Source organism: Diplotaxodon limnothrissa, linkage group LG9 (assembly GCF_057381915.1).
Source record: "Diplotaxodon limnothrissa isolate DT_005_m linkage group LG9, D_limnothrissa_male_GT1.1, whole genome shotgun sequence".
In the NCBI taxonomy this organism is placed as follows: domain Eukaryota; kingdom Metazoa; phylum Chordata; class Actinopteri; order Cichliformes; family Cichlidae; genus Diplotaxodon; species Diplotaxodon limnothrissa.
Window position 1 is genome coordinate 474367 of NC_140604.1, and position 25448 is coordinate 499814.

Genomic DNA, 25448 nt, shown 5'->3' on the forward strand with positions numbered 1-25448 from the left:
GATCCTGACTGGTTTTGCGACATGTGTGTCATTGTGCTACACATGTACGGCATATTTCAGAGTGGCCTTTTATTGTGGGCAGTCTCAGACACACCTGTGCAATATTCATGCTGTCTAATCAGCACCTTGACATGCCACACCTGTGAGGTGGGATGGATTATCTCAGCTAATGAGAAGTTCTCACTAACACACATTTAGACAGATTTGTGAACAGTGTTTGCGAGCAATGTTCCCTGTAATGTTTCATGTGTCTGAGCGAACACACAAACTCCCTGAGCGTCCCTTGGACCACTGTGAGTAACAGCAGACGTGTGCACTGTGGTCACGCCAGCATCCAAGTTACATGTTTATTAAAATAATCAAATTACAGCATTTACATTTATGTTAGACTACTTTTAATTAACTGCTTTAGCCCACTTACAATGAAAATTAAAACAATCTTCTTCATGACCTGTGCAGCATGTTAACACTAATGGAAGTAAGAATAACTTGAACTTCAATTTTGAAAACACAACTTTCTTTAAATAAAGCTCTGACTTGTATTATGAGTCTGTGGTCTGAGAGAGAGTCTGTAACTCTGTCTGCAAAATACAGTAAATAATGACCAATGTTGGGCAATTAATTATATAGTTACTTCTTCAAAAAAGTAACTGAGTTTTGCAAACAGAGTTTTTTGCAGCTGTTTACCTAAAAATGCAGCCAAGGTGTTTTTTAAATAAACATTTCAAACTATTTACAGAACAATCAGCTGTTCTGCATCAAATCTGATGCCACACAAATTATTTGTGCCGCTCCAAAAAATAATTTCTGTCCACTATGAGATGAAGGAGAACAACAGCCTGATACCTGCAGGCCTGACAACAGGAGATGTATCACTGCTGTAACACCTGTAACACTCAGCAGTCGCCTCATTGTTCTGACACACACAACAAAACTATTGACTACACTACACACTAACTACACAAGATTTGTGCTAAACTTGGCAATCGCATCTCAAACACCGCCGTCACTCCTAAAACTTCCCCCTTCCTAAACAACTAAATGTCATGTTGCCATATCATTTTTTGATTGGTCGACATGGTGCATTTTTCCACCAATAGGAAAGGCTGGTGGGGGTTTGTTTTGGTGTTGTTTTGGCTCACAGGCTTTCGAGCGTTTTCCTTATAAAACGGCGTTTTTACCGTTTCTTCCCGCAGTAAATATAAACAACGACAGTATTCAGGAAGAAAAACAAACATTGCAGATATTTTTATCATAACTCTGGTTTTACGCGGCCGATCAACACAATTTAAAAACTGGTATAAAGTCCACACTTTGTCCGTCAGTTGTTCCGTCTGTCCTGCTCACGTCTCCAATGGTTGTACACGCCACATCAGCCGCTTTGCTAAAACACCGGTGTCGGCACATAAGGACGCTGTCACAGCCTGTCAACCACGTTGATTAGCTGCGTATATACGAATGTGAATCGCGTGATTGGCTGGACTACGGGATAAGGTGGCCTCGTTCTGATCCCATACGGGAGCAGCCAGTCACTGACTAACACTGCAGAACAGAATTGTTAAAGTTTTCATTTTAATTTCAATTCAGGTGATTTTTTTTTTTTTTTGTGCGCAACGCAGATTTTCTGTGCAGAGCCCGTGCCAGCAGTGCACAATTGTGCCAGCAGTGCACAATTGTGCCAGCAGTGCGCAATTGTGCACGCGCGCAGCTTAGAGGGAACATTGCTTGCGAGTGTCGGGTCTTTTGTGTTTGTAGAAAATGTTTCATATCTTTGAGTTCAGCTCATGGAAAACAGGAGCAAAAACAAAAGTGTTGCGTTTATATTTTTGTTCAGTGTAAATGATAAAACATCAGGTTTGACCCAGAATACAGTTTGATCCACATGATGGCGCTGTGAAAAGTGCGCGCTGTACTGGTGGCACCAGTGTCCCCAGCCCACAGACCAGTGCTGCCACTAATCGTCATTAGCAGCATCTAAATGCTGTTTAAAGGTGGACTTCATCTGTCACACAGGAGCAGTTTGGCTTCGCTTTGCTTAAATAATGACCTGGTGTATTTCTGTATACACACCTGCTAAGGATCAGGTGACTTTTATAATAAAAGGTTAATACGTAAAACCTTAAAAATAAAAAGGGCTGTTTTTAGCAGTATTTAGGCTGCAGTCTGTGTATTATGTCCATGATATTCTACATTACAGTAAAAACAGTAATTATATAAAGAACAGATGGATCAGGATCCTGTCTGTTCTTTACTATGATCTCAGCTGATAATGAGGCTTGAAAGAGACATGTTTGAACTTTTGCATTGATCAGACAAATAAGCCTGCATGTTTGCATGAGCTTTACCTTTAACTGTAAAACATGAAGCCTTTATTATAAAAAAAACAAAACCCTTTTGGTGTCATACAGGTAAGAAAGCAGTGAAGCGTTTTTCTCTCTAACAGATGTTTCATCTGTTTTCTCTGCCGTTGCTCTGATGGGACCTGCAGGGTGTTTTTGGTGACGTGGAGGTTTGCACATGTTTCACTTGCTGCCTGTGGTTCATGTTCTAGTCCCACTGTGAAGCACATAGACGTGTCCTGACTTCCTGTCTGTCCCACACTCTGTTGTCTCTGTTTGTTGCTGCCAACAGTACAAGTCATCTTTGCAGATTTTACTGAATTAACAAAAACATGTTTACTGAAAGACTTATTCAGTAAACATTAGGGCTGGGCCATATTATACCGTTCACGGTAATACTGGTATAATGTTAGGCAATGATAGGAAAATGAAATATCGCGATAGAATATGAGTAAAACGTGCATGCGCAGTGCCTTTGTTTTCATACGCACATGGCCGATTGTTGAGTGAAACAGATGAACCAGAATTGGTTTGTAAAAATGGTGCAACTTCAGTGATGTGGAACTGGTTTGGTGTTTGTCCGTCAGATACACGACAAAGCACATTTTTTTGCAGAACATCGTTACTGTCGTATTTGTCGGACTAAGATGCTCTTAAATCTGGGAGTAATCTGGGTCCTAAACTCCATATGGTTCAGGTCAAACAAACACTGCAGCATCACTGAGAGTTAAAAACTGTCTAAATTCTTTCATCTTTAATAAAACGATCAGCATTGCTGCTTTACCAGGTGTAACTATGAAGTTTAACTTCCAGGCATCCATGAAAACAAAAGTTATTACATTTAACGGAGTTAGAAGTTAGCAGGAAGCTAGCGGAAGTTAGCTCGCTAGTTTCGCTAGTTACCTAAGCATGATATAGCATGTTCTGACTGAGAGATTTCTGAAAAAATTCAAACGTACAGCTCTGCTACCACTTCCAACATAAATGAAGACAGGAAACTAAACAGCAGTGACGTTTGTAGGGTTACTGAAGTTGGGCTAGCTGGTATATAATGATGTGCTACGTGATCGCTAGCGACACAGCTATGTTAGCATAACATAAAGAGTGAAGCTGGAGGATGAACGCTAACACTTTTCCACTTATAAAAGTTAACGTGAAGGTTCCTGATGGTTAGAGACAAATACAATCGCATGGCAGGATGCTGTAAACCGACCAAACTTCAGTCAGGAGAACAACTGAGATAATCCATCCACAATACGAGGTTAGTCATTAATATACTGCAACAACATGGGAATAGAGCAGCTGCCAGAGAATTCAACATTAATGAATCAATGGTACAGAAGTGGAGGAAGCAAGAAGAATGAGTTTAATAAAGTTTGATTTATCTGACTGCTTTGTTTCGCTTAATGTGCGTTATAATCCCGTGCACCGAAAACTACGTACTGCACACTGCAGTTTAATGTTGCAAAGCAGCTCTTTTTAACTTCAGTGGATATTATACATGGTTATGCTCAGGATATGTCAGCCCATTTCTACTGGAAATGCCTTTTGGTTAAACTTTCAGCAAGGAATTTGCATTTGCACTGTTACATTTTTATAAAGCTTTAATGTACATAAAAACCAGCTTCTCGTTTAAGTGAAAATAAATGGAAGGTTGTCTTTTTGCGCTAGTAATGTTGTGGAGTTGTATTTTGTCTCGCATCAATTATATCGTCAGTTATATCGTTATCGCAAATTTTCAAATATATATCGTGATAAATATTTTTGGCCATATCGCCCTGCTCTAGTAAACATGTTTGTTACACTGAGACTGAAAAAGAGATCCCTGTTTACGCTCATAGAAAACGAGCCTCTGTTTTACTTTATTGAAATCATTTCTAATCACAGACAGGATCAGCAGCGTGCAGCTGCAGTGAGGTGTTAGTAGAGGAGCTGTGTTTGTGAGCTGTAGTCTGGATCAGGTCTCTGTGGGAGACTCGGTTACAGTACTTCTGAATATCCACGTGTCCACCTCACACAGCACATTTCTTCAGAATCGGTTGCTGTTTGCTAACATTTGACCTTTGCCCTTTTAGGCTGCCCTTCTGGCGCCCGTCGATAAGGACTTGGGATCTGACAAGAAGCAAACTGGGGGAAGCAGCAGAGTACCAGACTTCCCTCCTCCAGCAGGCCGGGAGATCTTGTTGCGCACCTGTGTGCCGCGACCAGCAGCGTACTCCAAGGCGCTGCCTCAGCGGCTCTTCTGTGTCCTGATGAGGGAGGAGTTTAGGTTGACCGGAGCCTTTTCCACAGACACGTCCTTCTTTTAAGTCCTGTGAACAATTCACACCTGGGATAAAGATAAGTGAAGGACACAGGATGGAGACTTTCACATGTATGAACGTGGCCATGGAGTAAGATCATAGAAATACATTTCTTCATTTGTTTGCTTTATTTGTAAGAATGGTGCAATATTTCAGCATCTACGGCTCGCCCAAGCTTAAAAGCAGGAAGCAGTATATTACTGGCATTGATTAAGAAGCATTTATGGCTTTGTCTGGAAATATGTGAAACTACATCCTTCTCTGTATTCATAAATCTGCAGCTTCCTGCAGCTGTGATAAAACAGTTTCACACTAAAACCTTCATTTTACCTTCAAAGCTTCTCTTGATGCCTTTTTAAGGAAATGAAATTTGTCGTTAGGATGGAGTTCCCCATCCTGCACTCACCACACGCTAACACAACCTTCTCAACTCTGATATTTAGTAGATTATATTTCAGTTGCAGGGATTGGTCCTGATGGTAAACATGAGAGCCGGTGAGGACTTCATGGGTCGTTTCAGCTGAGCTCCATCCTCCAGCATGTCCTGCTGCTGGATTAACACACAGCTGTTTGTTTGCATCCAACCAGAACCAGACCGTGCAGATCTTATTCCTGTTCATAAGCTGATTGTTCAAACATGAAGCTCTTTGACGTTGTATAAAAACTGAAACGACACTTTACAGCTGACTGTGATGTTTTAAATGGAGCTGGTTCCTCGAGGCGCGTCCGACAGCATGAGGGGAAAATTGGTTTTGTAATATTTTCTTTGTTTTGTTAAGGGTGTATCCATCCCATGATACAGACACATACAGTTTAAACGAAGCACTGAAACTTGCACATATTTATTATAGATGCACTGAAGCTAATCGAGATATTTGCTGTCAATCTGTGGCTGCGATTAAACACTTTACTGGAAACTTTATTAACTAGTAACTTCATCAGTCATGACAGAAGCTAATATTTCTGTGCTAACATCGTTTAAACAGTAACAGCTTTCCTCCAATATAAGCTAACATTTACACCGTAACTTTAAGCTAGCACCATAAAGACGGTAAAACACGTAATAATATCTACAAATGCATCTTAAAGCTGTTATATTAGCACTCGGTGTATTACTAAGATAACCACATTAACATTACTGACACTCGCTGACTTTTAATAGTCATTCTATAAATGCTGTCCGTGTAAATGGTCTTACCTGTACCCACTGCATATCCACCGGGTTCCAGCCAGAGTGGATTCTGGAGTCTTCCACGCTCCTGTTAGTGATCCTCCATCTGGATGGATGAGAACAACCTTCTGAACAATCTAGCAGGAGATGGCCCATATCTATGGGACTGATTTGTGCTAATAACGCCCATTGTATGGACTGATAACAGCCGAAGCGGGTGAATAAAGTCACCCAGTAGCTAGCTGTGCCATTACCCAGCATACATCACTCCCTCCGTAAATGCAATAAACGATACAAAAGTATCGTTCTACCTGTTTTTCAGGTAGTTGTTTACATTATATAATTTATTGTGTTCAGTATACGTCACTACAATGTGATTTGGAAAATGTCTAAATATACCGACAGCAGGCACTTCCGCGGCAATCTCTTCAATCGGAGGACCCTTCACGTCAATTCCCGACGCGAGAGGGGTACCCTGCGCGTCCATAAGTGCAGCAGAGGGAGCCTGACCATGCGTCACACGTTTGACGAGTTGGGAGTGAGAACGTGTTGTATTATCGGATCGTCCATCTCTAGTAAATAGTGCACATTCATACAGTGCAGACCAGCAGCGGCACTGCTCACATATTTTGTGCTCTAAGAAGAAACCAAACCCAGCGAGTGATGTCACAGTGATTGTGTCCATCTTTCATATACAGTCTGTGGATATATCATGGTTTTAATGCCTCTGACAGCTTGTCATGAAATACAATGTGATTAACGTGGTTTTGTTTTAGAGGACTGAGGGACCTCCAGGGTCAAGAGGGTTGCTTTTGATTTTTGTAAAGACTCACACGGTGTGCTCGGGTGCTTGAAAATCTTTTCATCTTCACCAAAGCCCTCTGTTGGTTTGAGCTCAGTCTAAATGTGTTTGTGGTTTTCTGTTTGAACCCTGAAAGAAAAATTCAACTTCCTATTGCCGAGCTAATTTGCTTCATAATGACTCTGCCGGGTCATTATGAAGAAAATTTCATCAGGATCTCAACAGTGGAAACAGGATCAAACAATCAAATGTGTCTGTGCAAACGAGCTGAAACCACACAAAAGGATCCCAGACCGGCCCCGTCTCTCAAAGCGATCAACACGAAAGCTCGTGAAGTTTCATTTGAGGTCACGCAGGTTACATTTTCTTTGAAACTACTGACTATGTGTCAAATTCAGAACTATTGCTGCAATGTGACCCAAATAATACTTTTTATTCTGTATTCAATGAGATTACAGTCGTATCGCTGGGAGATCTGGCTGTTATAATAAGGGAAAAGTTAATGGAGTTATCAGTCGTCGCTGTACTTGAAAGGAGAGATGGCCCAGCCAGATTTATTGTAATAAAATGCGTGGACAGCAACATGAGCCCACAGTTTTATGTCTCTATTGTTTTATAGTTTGGAAAATGATTTGCCAAAGATGAGTGCTTCCAGTTTTCTGCAGACTGCACGACCTGACTGTGGAAGTCTGTTTCTGCCACCCAAATATGAAGTCGATGATAGTTTTGTGTTATTTTCTTCACAAGTTGGAGTCAATAAGTGGAGATAATAACCTGTTAAGTTTTGAATCATGATGAGGATCTCTGTCAGTGCCTGCATAAAAATCTCAACTGTAGCTCAACACAACCAAGTGCAGTACAATGAAAACACTGACCCCGGGTTTAACGAGGACCAGAAGGATCCGGAACAGAGTCAACGACTAACTAAATCTGACGGGTACTTCAATACAAAAACACACGCAGAGTTCATTTTTCATGTGCTGCAGCCTCACAAACAGCTGATATCATGGAGATATAAAGTCAGAGCAACTATACGTTACTCTTACTGCGCATTTTTAATTTCTTTTATTATCCCTTTATCATCCAACCAGAGTCAGAGAGGAGTCGACCCCACCCACCACAGGGCGAGAGGCGGGGTACACCCAGGACAGGTCACCACTGAAGTACCATCAAATCAAATGAAAACATCCCTACACAGCAAATTCAAAAGTGTTAAATTTTTTGGTGTTAATAGTCTCCTTGCAAAAGTAGAGTTAATTTTACTCTAAGCAGAGTCACATTCTTTTAATGTAACTCTGAGGTGTAAAATGATAGTAGTTAAAATCGAGTGTTAAAAATGAGTGTTTCTCTGTCAAATCTGGAGGTGTTACAATGGAAACATTAACTCTTGACCTCTTAACTCTGAACTCCTACAGGGGCTATGACACCAACAGAGTAAATTCACAGACTCCGCCCCCAGCACGGCTCCAATCGAAGCTGAAGTGAAGCCGTTTCAGAACATTTTGCTCTACATATTTGAGTTGTTTGCCATGCTTGGTAAGTCATTTTTTCAAAGATTGTTTCAATTATTATTATGAGCTTTTACTTCTGTGGCTCTTTGGAGTTGAGACAAAGCTGTGTGAAAGGCATTAGCCATGTTGCTCGCTGATAGCATAATATTCTGTTTTAGCTAGCTGAAAGGTATTGTCTGCGGGCAAATACCACAGCCTTGAAAAAAGCTTGCATGTGAATTTCCAGTCAAACCTTTGGTCAAATACACCTAAAACAATGTCTAGAATGTGAAATGTTGGTATAATGGTGCTACTTGAAGCCTGAAAACGATCGCCCATAAAAAAAAAAACGAGCAAACGGCAGTAGCAGGCGTCCTGACTGGATTCTACGTTAGCATAGATCCCTCCAGAGTTTTGTGTACACGGTTTAGGTAAAAATGAAAAAGGTTGAGGTTTTACATTTAGTTCAGTATTACCTGTTGCCTGTGTCTTTGTCTTTTGGGAAAATACTTTACACAAGTAATGGCTCAAAGAGGATTCCTTTTTTTTTTTACTGTGCTGCAATTGTTTACTGGATTATTTGTGCCATTAATTAGTGTCAACTAATTTTTATTCAATCTCCGCACAGGATATGCTTGTGAAGATGGAATATGGGGGAGAGCAGAAGTGCATTGAAGTTCCACAAAGGGATGAATGAAGGACATGCATATTGTATTGAAGAAATAAGTGATGAGATGCTGTTATTTGCATTTACCATGTCAGACCTTTTGATAAACAAAATTCTAATGAAAGTGAGAACATGTACACTGTTACATCTTTCAGAAAATGTTTTGAAATTGTGGTGCACAGTTCAGAATAAATGTTTTTCAAAAACCATTGCGTCTTTTTAGTAAATGTTTATTTCCAAAGGAAATTTCTATAAGTTCAGAACAGTAAAATTACCGCTTTTTAGATGAATTAGAAGATAACTCTTACGTAGTTAAACTAAAATACTCTTTGAGAGTTAATATATAAACTCTTAACACCAAGTGTTAAATTATCAACTCCAGCCAGATTTGGTGTTTAACACTAAATCAGAGTTAACGTACCAACTCTCCAAAAAGAGTTAAATTAACACTCTCTGGTGTGGACCCATATAGACACTTTAATAGTGTTGAAATCAAATCCGACAGTGTTAATTTGGACATGCTGGATTTGCTGTGTACAATAACTCTGCAGTGCTGTTTGAAGGACTTTTACGTTGCTCCATTGCTGCACTTCAAACTTGTCCTCAGAGCAAACATCAAATTCTCTTTCAGACTCTGAGGCTCTGGAAGTCTCCTGCATATTCGCAGAATAAGACGGCGGCACAGAAGCCAACCAAAGTGCTGCTGTGCATGTGGTCAGCACTGACATGGACTTCAGATGTAGAATATTTTCACTCCCTTCCCCAGACAGTCCTAATGTTAAGCTCTTTAAATGCCATCAGACTTTGGCAGGACGGAGTCTGGAGGAGCCTCATGGAAGAGAGGAGCTCCGCCTCTTTGGCTACATCCACACGGGTGTTTTTGAAAACACAGAGTTTCCGTTTTTGTTTCTTTGTTTTTAATCCCGTCCACACGTGCAGTTTGGAAAAATATCTCCGTTGTGGGATTACAATATTACCTTATGCCATGTTAGACCCCTAATTAAAGATTGTGAATTATTATGTAGTTTTAGTTTGCATTATTCTCCTGAATTAGAAGAAGCTGATAACTATTGCATTTATTAAACTGATTTGCATTAGAGTGCTGATTTATTGTGAATGAATGATATTGTTTTATGATGCATTATACTGCTGAGTTATAAGAAATACTGTTCACAGAAAGTCATCGCCTTATTTGTCTGATTAGAAGAGAACAGCCTAACTAAGCCTAACAGGGGACAGGTACTTCTGCCCAACCTGGCAGCCACAAAGTGAACTCATTTAGGTAAAGATAACCACATGCACCTAACCAGCCTGCACCAGCCTGACATTTCTTCCTCCTAAGTAAAAACGAATGGATGGATTGAACTTAAAGTCTCAGCTCAGTTTTCTATTTTGACCACCTACACCCCAAGATACTCTTTTAAAAAGTGTTGTTTTCAGATCCCTTTGAAGTTCATAAAGGGCCTGTTCATTTTCATTCAAATGTTTTATTGCATAAATGTTACTGTTTTCTTTTGATTTATGCTCCCACTACACTGCACCTCTACAAACAACAATGCCACGGACTGTCAGTTGCTTTTACATGCTATAAACATGAGTAGGTTTGATCAGAGTTTCAGTTATCAAAGAAAAGACAAACTGAGCAAAAAGAAGGAAAAAAAGACCAACTTCTTCCCAACTGACAAGAAAAATACTCGTCATGTTTTCATAATAAAGGATCAGGCTCCCCATTTATGACAGCTTGGACCAATAATGTAGGTTACATTGATGCTACTGTAGAGACAGTGTCAACATCTCTATTTAAATATAATTAATATACAAAACACAATAAAAGTTATACATGAATTATTCATTATTTTTCACTATTGATAAAATTCATGTATACTAATCAAGGTTATACATGAGTAACGACATTATTAATAATGATTAATAATAATAATTCTAATGCCAACATGATGACTGTTCATAGCTCCTGCTTTGAAATACTGAACTTAAACACTGACCTGATGAAAGATCACAATTCACAGTGGCCCACTGTCAGAATCATTCTGAATATAAACTCATCGAGTTAATCTGAACCTTTCTCAAATGTGCTGTGAATAAATGCTGCTGCAAGCCACTGTGGGAAAGCTGTGTTATTATCATGGAAACATCTGTGACACATTCACAGAGGACGAGGACACAAAGGGACGACACGCAGAGGCTGTGTTAAAGTCAAAAATCCAAATCTTTAGTCCTAAACAGGCAGTGGTTACAAACAGGAAGACGAGCAGTCCATTAAACAGTCTACAGGGTCAAACATACAGAGAATTCAAACAGCTATTAAAAACAAATAACTGGACACTGAAAAACTTCAGTGATGTGTGAGGCACCAAAGGGAAGCAGCTGAGTATATTCAATTAATTATCTTCAAATACAAAGACAGAAACTCCTACAGGCAGCAGGCAAACTGAGCAGGATACACAAAGATCAGAGATTACAAAATAAATCAGACAAGGATTTCAAACTTACTGAGAGCAAGGCCTCTGTTACAAATCTGTCTAATAGAAAAAACATGCTGTACAGATACAATACGGTCAGTGTTCATGGTCATTTAAAAACTGGCTCTACCTGAACCACTTCAATATTTTATGAAGTCACTGAGTCGACCATTTCTACAGTTTGTTTCCTTCATTGCAGTTAGAGTGTGGCTGGTAAGGATGAAAACACACACAGAGCGTAAATTGTCTTTGTTAGTAAGAAACGTCAGCAAAGAAAAGACAAAACACACAAACACTCTCATGATATTCATGAATCATTAGAAAGCATCCAAACATTCTGCTCGTGGACTTTTACAGTCTTATTTGCACTCGCTCATCTTCATAATCATCCTGATCAGTACATGACAGGGGAGGCTTTGAGGTAGGCGGGGCTCTCTGCTGATGTCAGCATGAAAGGCAGGACCAGCGTCTGCCACATGTTGGTGAAACATCACAGTACACTGGCGTGGTTTCCTTTCCAGATGTTGGACGTTTGACACTTCAACGTTGAGGCCAACAAGAAGACACAGTTTTGGGTCGGGTTGCTGCAGGGTTTCTAACTGAGCAAAAGCAGAAGCACACAGACCAACAGGGATCAGATGCTGAGTGTTAGAGGAACATCTGTGCTGATCACTGAATGCTGCTGTGGTCTCTTGTTGAAGTTGGCTGGTGGGACAGTCTAATAGTGATATCCTGCCCATCGGAGGAACAGTTTTAAAAACACATGCAATACTTTGTTTGTATTACAGTCAAAGTTTATGTTAATTTTGTCCTTTAAAAGTGTTGCTGTACTATAAAGTCCTATAATTTGAGGCTAAAATGGCTCAGAGAGTCTCTCTCTCAGAGGATCTCCTTTGAAAGTGGAGACGGCTTTATCCGCTGATCCACGTCACTTTACCTGGATGTTTTCTTTGAAGCTGGATGAAGACTCCTCTCCCTCACTCCTGTTGCAGCTGTGTGGTCCAGTTGGCCTCTGAGGTCACAGTCAACATCTGTAGCAGAAGAGGGGAAATAAAAGTCCAGGTTACCAAAACTGGGAGCTTTTCCAAAATAGAGCGTAACTGGACTTTTTCAGCCTTACAGGCAGATAGTCGTCTAAAGCTGCAGCTTTTTCTTTTTAGCTTTTTCCAATCTCTGCTCTCTGCTTTCTTTGAGAACATGTCTGCTTTCTTGGCATGGGTCTGTCTGCTGTTGGTGAAGAGACTAAATCCACATACTCGCTACTAAGATCTCCTCAAGTAGTCTCAACCAGATTACAGTTTAAGAGTAAATGTCTCCTGAGAGTTTCACCTTGGGGTGATGCTGTCTCGCTAACATGCAATCATGAGCATTAATCTATGAGGTGAAAAAGTAATTTTAAAAGCTCCAGCCACAAGTTTTATTTCATCTGTGTTTTGGTCAGAGTCCCATCAGACCTCCAGAATGGTGTCAGAGTGTTTTCTATCCACGTGATGAGCACAGGCCTCAGGTCCAGACCTCCACGGGCACCATAGCCTCTTTGGAGCTAATAGGTGCAAGAAGGTTTTGTTGGGATAGGAACTGAAGAGGAAACTGATGAGGAAGGCAAGGATCTTCTTCAGCTCCTCCGAGCCGGGACCTCTTTGTGTAGGCCAGCATTGGCCAGGTAGCCCTCCAGCATCGCTGGATGGCCGACAGTGGAAAACCTGGAGGAGGAGGAGAGAAACAGCAGCTTGGAGCATGTCTTTATACTGTTTAGTTTTTAGAGCCACAGACTTTCTTTTAATGTCATTGTTCAGGATCTATGACTGATTATGTATTTATTGTATTCCTCCATGACTGTGTGACAGCAAGTGGAAAAAACCAGCTTCACCTTTGTTGATATGCTTGTAATTTTAATATTGATTAAATTGCCCATGAAATAATAGAAAGCTCATATATGAAAATGTATTTTAAGAAATAAAATGTTAATCTGAGTACAAAGGAGTACACTCACCTTCTGGTAGATGGAGGTGTAGCGAGCGCTGGTGAACATCCAGGCCTCCTCGTAGAACTGATCACTGATTGGATCCAAAACATCGATGGAGGATCTGCGCTGAGGATCGTCCTGATGGACAGAACAGAAGGAGAGTGAGACAAGTGAAGATATACTAAACAACACTGTGACATAAACTGACCCACACACAGTTTGATTCACAGGTGATTGACACATTATTTGACCACGAGCAATCTTTTCTGGTTTGATGCCGTCTTTGTAGCCAGAAACCAGCTCTCTCCTCGGCTTCCTCCACTACATGCTTCCCCCACGCCAGTCTCCTCCGTCACTATAAAGGGGAGAGTCATGAGCTCCATCACCCTCACCTGTGCCGTCCAACGTCCCGCCACCAGCCTCCACTGCAGCAGGCCAGAGACCACACCCCTGCCACAATAAGTAAAAGTATATCCTTGCTGTACCCTTAATGCTAAATGTGCTAAATTAACCGCTGCCTTTGCCCCTTTGGGATTATTCTTATGTCACTGGGATGTTGACCTTTGACCTTCACATTAGAGAGATGGGCAGACATAATTAGTGTATGAATTTTAAAGTAACAGGTAATAAAGAGAGTGTAGCAAATGTAGTCAGGTTTATTACTCTGTATCACACATGAGTGCCCGAGGGAGGCGGGGCTGACTGGGGAGACACAGGAAACAGAGAGACAGGGCTGACTCGACATGAAACGATGAAACGTGGGACACGGGAACAGAAACTAAACACAGGCTGAAATGAACACTGAGGGAGGGAGAACTAAGATTACTGAGAGCCTGATAAATAAGAAGAACAAAAACCAAGAAAAACAAGAGTCAAAGAAAACCAAAAACACAAAGCATTGGGCCAGGACCCACTGCTGTGACATTTATATGTGATAAAAACATTAAAAACTGCTCACATGTTGAAATCTTTCTACGTATACTTTAGGTTCAGCTCTCCAGCCTGGCATTTGGTTAAGCATGATTCAAACATTTGATTTTGTTTAACTGGTTTTAATTATAGTTACTTTTTGTGAACATTTGTTGCAGCATTTAAAAATACATCATTTATTTTCAAACTTTTATTTGATTTAGAGCATCATATTTGACCAACGTAAATGTTTTAATTTCATGTAAAATAACTGAAACAGTGAACTAAATATCTGAAATCTTTCCTTCCTTAAAAGTTATAATCCTACTTAAGTTATAGTGCAAACGCTTAAGCAATAAATATATATAATGCTAATTAATTAATATTTCCCTTTGATGTTGCAACTATGCGGTCACTTCTGTCTTTAAACAAAATAATATTTTCCAGTTACAGAAATCATAAAGTCCAAACTAAAGTGCTACTGTTGCTATATGCATTTTATATAAATCATGGATGATGGTCCTGACATGAAGGACGAGAAAGTTACAGGTTGCATCCTTTGACTTTGTCTCCGTGCCTTTGGGCGATTTTCAGAAGGACAGATGTTTCTGTTCAATTCTTAAATAAATTTTTTTCAAACGCAAACACTATTTTAAAGCTTCTAGAGAGTAAAATATTAATGATAATTATAATAACAATAATAAAAACAAAAGCTCTCAGATCCATCAAACCAAGCAGCAGAAAGAACAATAACTGAAGAGAAAACTTTAACCTTGTAGACTTCATTATGTTCCAGCGGCTCTACAGACGCTGTGACCTCGAACTTAAGCAGGTCGTAAAGTATGTGCAGCTCAATAACTTCATAATCAGACCCTGTGGTATTTAGGCAGCAGAACAACTAAGAATAACAACTACAAATAAAGTTTTTAGGTTTCTGTTGTACTGCAAGGTTCTGTACAGGAGAACCAAACCAAGAGCAAATATTACGTCTCATTTACACCTGAGCACGAAGAGCCATCAACATTTAGCAAATTGAATCATCTTTGTTTAGATGCAAGAAGAATCATATAGAAATGAAAAAGTATAAATATAAATCCAGAGCAAAGATATCCTCTAATTCAGCGTAGCACATGTGCAGCTGCTGCGATTCACGTAAGCATTCGGCTCGTCGCTGCTGCAGATTTTTCTCTCGCTGTTCTGGCTCACAGCGCTGCAAACACAAAAATAAATATCCCCAAAGGTGTGAAAGGGAGCTAATTAGTAAGAGTATTGTTACTCTCCGCAGGAGTAGTCCAGCAGTAGAGATCAGTCCAATAACAAGGTGTGTAACATCTAGCAGGGTGACAGAAAAACCCAGGGTAACTTCTAAGGACCTCAACGTCTCTCTCACATTGTGTTTTTTAAACATGCTTCCATTTGTCACCTCAGTCTTTACTCTGAAATACAGGAAGAGAAATCATGGCTGAAACAATTTCTCATGAAACCAGGGGTGTGGTCCAACAGTCAGTTTGGTGAGGAAGGTTCCTAACTGAGAGAAGTGACCCAGAAGTATCTGTGTAGCAGCCACAATGAATCCAGAGCATGAGCTTTATTAACTGATCAAAGTCTCTTCTTTCACCTTCTGTATCATTCAGTTTGCATTGGTAATGCCCATTATTGTAATGCTTTTTTAAGATGAGCAAAACTTTATTTCACTTTGGGTTAGCTGGGATAAGTGATGGATGGAGGGAATTTTACTTCAGCCACAGAAATCCTAAACAGGAAGGAGGAGCAGAGTTACAGTGGATCACTATCCAGCAGGGAAACAAGGTTTATTTCAATTTCTTGGCCATGAGTGAGATTTACTGAGTGGGCAAATTAGGGAGACGACACCATCAGATCCCGAGCCCTCCATGTGTTAATCAAGAGACGGCTGCTGTGCTACATCCATAAATAATGAATAAATTAGGAGCTAAAGCTGAAAGGACAGTTTATTTATACCATCTTCACGTGAACACATTCAAGAACATCACAGATGAAGAAACATTAAAAACTTCCACACTGCATAAAGCAAGAAAAATAGTTTTTCTTTCAGGTGGTTTCAGAAAAACAGAAACATCAAGCATCTCCAAGACTCTCTTTGAAAGAACTAAAAACCTTTGTTATCATGGTCCAATCATGAGTGAACTCCCCGATGAAGCCTTGTGTGCTAAAACATGTCAGAGTTTTAAAGGTTAAACATGAGTTTCCAAAACGTTTTGCTGGAGAACAATGAACTATTTGACTGAGTTTCAATCATTTACAGATGAGCAAAACCAGGACAGAGAAAAAAGGACAAAACTGACTCAGTAAAAAACAGAAAAGAAGATCCCATGTAGATCTGTATTATGTAGAAGTTCAGCCCAGCAACCAGTTCAGTTCAACACAAGTTTAAATGATTCTATCTGAACTCTGTGGAGCCTGATCTCAAGCTTTTTGAGTCTGACACAGAAACCAGAGGATCTTTCTGTGTCTTCAGATTCACTGTGATCCAGTGATGGGAGTGATTTCAGCCCTGAGTGATGGCGCTGATGTTTGCACAGAGCAGACAATGAGGTGAATGTTTGGGCACATTGGTAACAGTGAAACAGTTTATTAGTAACGTGGGATCGTTTGTGTGCAGAGTATGAACTGAGATTCCTGAAGCTCTTGTCACACTGGTCACAGCTGTAGTTTCCTTCCATGTGTGCACGTTCATGCCTGTTACGATTACTTGACAGTGTCTGCACTTGTGTGGTTTCTCTCCTGTGTGGACTCTTTTGTGTGATTTAAGGTCCCTTGCAGTGGTGAAGGATGACCCACACTGATCACAGAGGTGCTTTTTAACCCCACTGTGAATCAGTTCATGTTGTTTTAACTCACTTGGTGTGGTGAAGCTTTTCCCACATTCTTTGCAGTATTTCAGTTTGTCTCCAGTGTGTCTACGTTGATGTACTTTTAGGGTCTTTTGCTGACTGAAAGTTTTTCCACAGAGGTCACAATGAAAGTCTTTCCCACCACCACAGTGATGACAGGGTTGAGAACTGGATCCATCTGTGTCGCTCTGCTTCTAAACAAAGACACAAAGACAGTGTAAGTCAGTCCTTCAACATTTGTATCTTGAACGTCGCCTGAAATAAAGAGCATCTCTGCAGACGTCCAACTACATTTGACTGTTTCAGTTAACACACTCAGTTTACTGGGCTGCAATAACTACAATACTACCACCATAATACTACAGTAATACTAAAATCATAACTGAAAGGAAAATCTGAATAATCACTCAGAGCTGCTTTTCCATGCAGTAGAATTGCTAACATGCTAACACAGGTTAATGAGCAGAGTTGTTCCAAACAGTCAGGCTAAAATGACAAGATAACAATATAAATACATACCTCACAGTAGCTGCACTTGTAGAGTCTCTTTCTGGTGTGGATCTGTTGGTGTCGTCTCAGGTGATGTGGAGCTTTAAAAGTCTTCTCACACAGGTCACATCGATAAGGTCTCTCCTCAGTGTGGGTAAACATGTGTTGTTGTAAGTGTGTGTGAGTTATAAACTGTTTGCCACACTGTTCACAGCAGTACACATCATGTCTGGTGTGAATGCGTAGGTGTTTATTTCGGCTCTCTCTCTGGCTGAAAGTTTTTCCACAGATGTCACAGCTGTATGGCTTAATTCCAGAGTGGGTAACTAGATGCTTCTGTGAGCTGCTACTGCGAGTAAAAGCTCTGCCACAGTAGGAGGAGTTGGCCGTCCGACTGCGGTCTGGGGTGTGGGGCCTCCCTGCTGCTGCGGAGTCGGGGTGGTCTGCCTCTCCCCACCGCAGGGAAAAGGGTAACACCACCTGGGTCTGGGTGCAATTCCCCCCTCCAGGGGCAAGGGTACCTAGACCCGGTTTGTAAAGTACGCTTGGGGAGTGTGATTGTGTGTACAGCGTCTCTTTATGTTTGTCTCCACGTTGGTTGAGTGTGGAGTGAGTGCATATGAGAGCATGAGGGTGGGAATGGATGTTTGTGTCTGTGTGTGCCTGTATGTCTGTGTCTATATGTCAGGTTGGGTATCAGACGCCACCTCTCTGGGGACACCTCAGGCCCTCCAAGGTTTGGAGGCCTATCTCCACCCACCACCACTTCCCCTGCCGGTGGCGGACTCCCTCAGGTGTCGGTGTGTTGGTGGTTCTTTGTGTCTGGGGGTGGGCGTCCGGGTACACACCGGCTCACTCCTTGGCGGCCGCTTGTCGGGGCCTGGGGCCTGGGGCTCGCTCGGGCCCCTTTGGAGGTGGGGTGCCCCCGGCCTCTCGGCCTGGGGCTCGGTCACTCAGGCGCAGCTGGCTGCCGGCGGAGCTCACGGGCGCGTCACTGCAACCCCCCCTGGCTTCTGCTCCGCGGCTGCTGAGTGAGCCCTCATCTGGGACTCTCCTCAGCTCTTACTGGAACAGTGGCGCGGCTGCCCCTCTGTTGGTCTTCCATGGTCTCTTGTGTTCTGGGGGCCTCTGGATGTCTGGAGTTTTGATCTCCTCCATACCCGCTTCACACCCTGGAGGACGGGGCTGTGGCCCCCCCACACTCCCTAGCAGATCATTACATGGAGAAACCTTTGGAATGCAAGCATGCTGATCCACACAGGTATGCACACATGGGTATTCACAGACGCGGACTAAAGCTTTCTTGGCTGCTGCCTCAAAGCACACTGTGCGCTGTCTATCTTGCGTGCTGCACAATATCGTTTATTACTTAGTAAATACTGATATCTATGACTAGCTAGTTTATTGTGATGGTGCTTTGTTTTCTCTATTATTATGTTGCTCTTTGTTGTTTGCTGTCTCCTCTGTTTGTTTGTTTGTTTGTTTTTTTTTTCTCCATACAGGTGACCCAGGAGTTGTTTTTTTTTTTTTTTTTTTTTTTTTTGTCTCTCTTCCCCCCCCTTCTCACCGTCTCTTCTCCCCTTGGGTTTTCTTTCTTTCTCTCCCCCTCTCTCTCTCATTCATTCCCCCTGTCCTATTTATTAAAAAAAAAAAAAAAAAAAATGACAAAGGATGAACTGAAGCTCTGCCATCACGTAATGTCGCATACTGCTGTTTCTGATGTCATTTAAAAAAAAAAAAAAAAAAAAAAAGCTCTGCCACACTGATCACAGCTGTACGCTTTAACTCCACTGTGGATGAGTTGGTGTGTTTTTAGGGAACCCTTCAAGGAAAAAGACTTCCCACACAAGTCACAGCTGAACGGTCTCTCTCCAGTGTGGATGACCTGATGCTGTTTTAGTGAAGCCTTCAGAGTAAACTCCATCCCACACTCGTCACAGCTGTATGCCTTAATTCCAGAGTGGCTAACTAGATGACTCTGTAAGTTGCTACTTTGAGTAAAAGCTCTGCCACACTGATCACAGCTGTACGCTTTAACTCCACTGTGGATGAGTTGGTGTTGTTTTAGGGAACCCTTCGAGGAAAAAGACTTTCCACACAAGTCACAGCTGAACGGTCTCTCTCCAGTGTGGATGACCTGATGCTGTTTTAGTGAAGTCTTAAGAGTAAAACCCTTCCCACACAAGTCACAGCTGAACGGTCTCTCTCCAGTGTGGATGACCTGATGCTGTTTTAGTGAAGCCTTCAGAGTAAACTCCATCCCACACTCGTCACAGCTGTATGCCTTAATTCCAGAGTGGGTAACTAGATGCCTCTGTAAGCTGCTACTGTGAGTAAAAGCTCTGCCACACTGATCACAGCTGTATGCCTTAATTCCAGAGTGGGTAACTAGATGACTCTGTAAGTGGCTACTGCGAGTAAAAGCTCTGCCACACTGATCACAGCTGTATGCCTTAATTCCAGAGTGGGTAACTAGATGCCTCTGTAAGTGGCTACTGTGAGTAAAAGCTCTGCCACACTGATCACAGCTGTACGCTTTAACTCCACTGTGGATGAGTTGGTGTTTTTTTAGGGAACCCTTCAAGGAAAAAGACTTTCCACACAAGTCACAGCTGAACGGTCTCTCTCCAGTGTGGATGACCTGATGCTGTTTTAGTGAAGCCTTCAGAGTAAACTCCATCCCACACTCGTCACAGCTGTATGCCTTAATTCCAGAGTGGGTAACTAGATGCCTCTGTAAGTGGCTACTTTGAGTAAAAGCTCTGCCACACTGATCACAGCTGTACGCTTTAACTGCACTGTGGATGAGTTGGTGTCTTTTTAGGGAACCCTTCAAGGAAAAAGACTTTCCACACAAGTCACAGCTGAACGGTCTCTCTCCAGTGTGGATGACCTGATGCTGTTTTAGTGAAGCCTTCAGAGTAAACTCCATCCCACACTCGTCACAGCTGTATGGCTTAATTCCAGAGTGGCTAACTAGATGACTCTGTAAGCTGCTACTGCGAGTAAAAGCTCTGCCACACTGATCACAGCTGTGCGCTTTAACTCCACTGTGGATGAGTTGGTGCTGTTTTAGTTTAGCCCTCACAGTAAAACCCTTCCCACACTCGTCACAGGTGTGTTTTTTCTCTCCCTTTCTTCTGTGAGGTTTGTCGGCCTCCTGAGAGCGCTGACTTCTGGCTCCATGTTGGTCCTGCAGTGACAGAGATACAAACAGAGGCAGTGAGTGAAATGCAGTCGTGGAACAAACTCAACCTTCAAACTCCATTAACACTAGTTTTAAACCTGAAGGTGGAGCGTGGCACCAAACACCTTAAAGGTCTCTTATCCCCACCTGCTGGTAGTTCTAACACATTACATCCAACCTGCTGTTAAAGATAATTCATGACTGTTCAAACACTAAAATCATGCCCATCCCTCCTGATTGTGTACACACACACACACACACACACACACACACACACACACACACACACACACACACACATTATTTTATAATTTAGATTATTTTGTTGTTTCCAATTACATATTTCTATAATTTGTATAGATTTATACATCAGAATCAGAATCAGAATCAGAATCGTGTTTATTGGCCAAGTATATGTGCAGACACATACAGGGAATTTGGTTCCGGTAGATGGTGGCTCTCAAGCACAGCAATGTAAATCTCACACACACACACACACACACACACACACACACACACACACACACACACACACACACACACACACACACACACACACACACACACACAGTGTCTATATACACACATTACACATACATACACATACATACACAAAGCTGTGTAAACCAACTATAAATAACGAATCTAAACTTATATACATAAATACAGAAATGAATGAGGTGGAATGAATACTACAAAATGTACATAAGGTGCAGTTGCAGTCTGGCAGTGGGAGCAGTGTGACAGGTCAACTGTTAAGAAGGGAGATGGCGAGGGGAAAGAAACTGTTCCTGTGTCGGGTGGTCCTGGTCTGCAGGCTTCTGTACCGTCTGCCAGAGGGCAGCAGATCAAAAAGTCTGTGTGCAGGGTGTGAGGGGTCTGTGATGATTTTCCCTGCCCGTTTCCTGGTTCTTGAGAGGTACAGATCCTGGATGGAGGGCAGGGGGGCGCTGATGATCCTTTCTGCTGCCCGTACAGTCCGCTGCAGTCTGCTCCTGTCCTGTTTAGTGGCTGCTCCATACCAGACTGTGATGGAGGAGCACAGGACAGACTCAATGACCAGTGTAGAACTGGATCAGCAGCTCCTGTGGAAGACTGTACTTCCCCAGTTGTCTCAGGAAGTACATCCTCTGCTGGGTCTTTTTGAGGATGGAGTTGATGTTGGTCTCCCACTTCAGGTCCTGGGAGATGGTGGTACCCAGGAACTTGAAGGTCTTCACAGTTGACACAGGGCTGTCTGATATGGTGAGGGGGAGCAGAGTTGAGGGATGTCTCCTGAAGTCCACTGTCATCTCTACAGTCTTAAGAGTGTTCAGCTCCAGATTGTGCTGACTGCACCAGAGTACCAGCCGCTCAACTTCCTGCCGGTATGCAGACTCATCACCATCTTGAATGAGGCCAATGACAGTGGTGTCATCTGCAAACTTTAGGAGTTTGACAGCCGAATTCTTGGAGGTGCAGTCGTTAGTGTAGAGGGAGAACAGTAGTGGTGAGAGGACACATCCTTGAGGGGCACCAATACTGAGGGACCGAGTTTCAGAGGTGATCTCCCCCAGCCTCACTTGTTGCTTTCTGTCTGTCAGGAAGCTGGTGATCCACTGACAGGTATCTGGTGACACGCTGAGCTGGGAGAGTTTGGAGGAAAGAAGTTCAGGCACAATGGTGTTAAAAACCGAACTAAAGTCCACAAACAGGACCCTGGCATAAGTTCCCGGGCGGTCAAGGTGTTGCAGGATGTAATGCAGCCCCATGTTCACTGCATCATCCACCGACCTGTTTGCCCGGTAGGCAAACTGCAGAGGGTCCAGCTGGTGGCCTGTAATGTCTTTCAGATGGGCTAACACCAGTCGTTCGAAGGATTTCATGACCACAGACGTCAAGGCGACAGGTCTGTAGTCATTCAGTCCTGTGATGGTGGGTTTCTTGGGAACAGGGATGATGGTGGAGCGTTTGAAGCAGGAGGGAACTTCACACAGCTCCAGGGATCTGTTGAAGATGCGAGTAAAGATGGGAGCCAGCTGTTCAGCACAGGTTTTGAGGCAGGAGGGTGAGACGCCATCTGGTCCGGGGGCTTTCCTGGGCTTCTGTTTCTGGAATAGTCGGCTCACATCCTGAGTGTGTATTCTTAGTTTCAGGGAGGAGGAAAGGGGGGTGAGAGGTGTGGTGGAGGTCGTTGAGTCTGGATTGGAGAGGGTGGTGGTGGTCGTTGAGTCTGGATTGGGGAAGGTGGGGGTGGTCGTTGAGTCTTGATTGGGGAGGGGCAGGGTGAAGGGGGGAGAGGTGGAAGGTGTGTTGGGGGTCAATGTCTGAAGCAATGTCCCTGGGGAGGGGAGGGTGGGGCGTGGGAGTCTGTCCGTCTCAAACCTGCAATAGAAAGTGTTTAACTCGTTGGCCAGGTCTTTGTTTGCTTCAATAGTGGGTGGGGGGCGTCTGTAGCTGGTGATTTCCTGCAGGCCCCTCCACACTGACGCAGGGTCGTTGGCTGAGAGCCGTTCTTCCAGCTTCTGGGAGTAGATGCTTTTAGCTGCTTTGATCTCCTTGGTCAGTGTGTTCCTGGCTTGCTTGTACAGGACCCTGTCACCACTTCTGTAGGCGTCCTCCTTGGCCTTACGAAGATGTTGGAGTTTAGGAGTGAACCATGGTTTATTGTTGTTGTATGTGCAAAAGGTCTTTGTTGGCACACACACGTCTTCACAGAAACTGATGTATGATGTCACAGTGTCCGTGAGCTCATCTAGGTTCTCAGATGCAGCTTCAAAAACAGTCCAATCAGTGGAGTCAAAACAGTCCTGCAGTTCCTGCTTTGCTGCGTTAGTCCACTTCTTCACAGTTTTGACTACAGGCTTGGCACGTTTGAGTTTTTGCCTATAAACTGGAATAAGATGGACCATGCAGTGATCAGAATGTCCCAAAGCTGCCCGGGGCACAGAGCGATAGGCATCTTTTAGAGTGGTGTAGCAGTGATCCAGTATGATGTTGTCCCTGGTGGGGCAGTCTATATGCTGTCTGTATTTAGGGAGTTCGTAGTTTAGGTTTGCTCTGTTAAAATCCCCAAGAATAATTGTAAAGGAATCCGGGAATTTCCTCTCCAGGGTAGTAATCTGGTCAGCCAGCTCGCACAGTGCGTTGTTCGCGTTGGCCTGTGGAGGGATGTAAACTCCGACCAGCATGAAGGAAGAAAACTCCCGCGGTGAATAAAAAGGTTTACAGTTGATGAAAAAACTTTCCAAGTGTGGGCTGCAGTGTTTCTGTAACACTGTGACATCAGTACACCAACCTTCATTAATGTAGAAGCAGACTCCACCACCCTTTGTTTTCATAATTATTCAGTGATAATAAATCCTATGTTTGTTTATTCTAAAGGAACCCCGTTAGCTTCCACAACAGATGTTGCTCGTCTTCCGTCAAATACTCACATAAAATATTCCACAATAAAGTGGATTCAAGATATCCACATAATTTCACTCTTACATCCACAGTGAGGTTTCACAATTGTTCAAATATCAGCAATCAATAATAATAATAATAATAATATCAATAACATTGAGGCACATTACACAAATTTCAAAAACAAATCATGTCTTACAATATTTACAACAACTAAAAGCTCTGTAAATCGGCTTTTAAGTGTTCATTGAAGTTTTGAATAATTCTCTAATTTTTTAAGGCAACTTATTCCACTTAAAAGTTGCTCTAAATGTAACAGTTTTACAAAACGTTACTTTTAACTCGAGCATTTACTAAATTGCAGCTTGTTGAAAACTGTGTAATATGATGATGTATTTCATCTGGATACTGCAGCTGAGCAGAATAAATGTGGTGTGTTTAACAGAATTGCTTTCTTTAGAACTACAAGTAAGCCATAGAATATTTTAGCCTGTACAGGAAGCCAAGAAAGGTTATTATGCATTTTATCAATATTAGTATAGTATGAACATCTTCACACTAATCTGGACGCCTTATTCTGGACTAACTGAAGTCTGTTAAAATCTGTCTTATTAGCTGCTGACCAAATGATTGAACAATACTCCAGATGAGACATTACTAGTGCATTAATGACATCTTTCATAATGAAGAAGTGATACACAAAGAGCATTTCATAGCCATAGCTATGCCTTGTCGGCAGAGTTATGTGACATTAGTGATGTTTGTACTTTCAGCGTTAACTTGGTTTTAAAGCCTTTAAAATATACGCCGTTCAATAGTCGACCTTAATCTTACAGAGAATGTGATGATTTTGTGGATAATTAAAGTCAGTCATATATCCACAAACACAACAAGCTGAAAGTCAGTGATGCTGCTCGGTTTGCAGTCCTGAACATCACGGCACAAGCAGGATCCACTGCACTGTTAATGTTAGCTGTGTTATATTGCTGCCTCTGTTCGGTGGTGTCGAGCCAAATGCACTTTAACGTGTGTTTGAACGAGCTGACGGTTCACTCGTTAAGCTGAAAGAAAGATGCTTTAATCACAGCAGTCACACATGTGTCCACTGCACCATCTGGAACTCTTCTTGTTTACACTCGTAATAACACAAACACTAAATCCTGCTTCTCTGCTGCTGTTCAAATTCAAATTCAAATTTTATTTGTCACGTACACAGTCATACACAGTACGATATGTAGTGAAATGCTTGGACAACTACTCGTGACCTAAAGAAAACAAAAAAAGGAAAGGCTATGAATAAGATAGGAAATAAATATGAAAAATTAAAAAGGGTAAATTTAACTAGGAAGGAATAAAATATAAATTAAGGTTAAAAATGAAATAAC

General features: G+C 42.1%; 1 protein-coding gene across 1 annotated transcript; it reads right to left on the reverse strand.

Annotated features, from left to right (window-relative positions):
- Positions 1-12229: 12229 nt before the first annotated feature.
- LOC146624934 (uncharacterized) lies at positions 12230-23985 on the reverse strand. The gene is made up of 4 exons (XM_085363231.1): positions 22884-23985; positions 13246-13356; positions 12707-12955; positions 12230-12283 (listed from the first exon to the last, which is right to left on the reverse strand). Exons 1-4 carry the CDS (start codon positions 23844-23846, stop codon positions 12230-12232), a joined length of 1377 nt encoding a protein of 458 aa, XP_085219357.1. The 5' UTR covers positions 23847-23985.
- Between the last annotated feature and the right edge of the window lie 1463 nt (positions 23986-25448).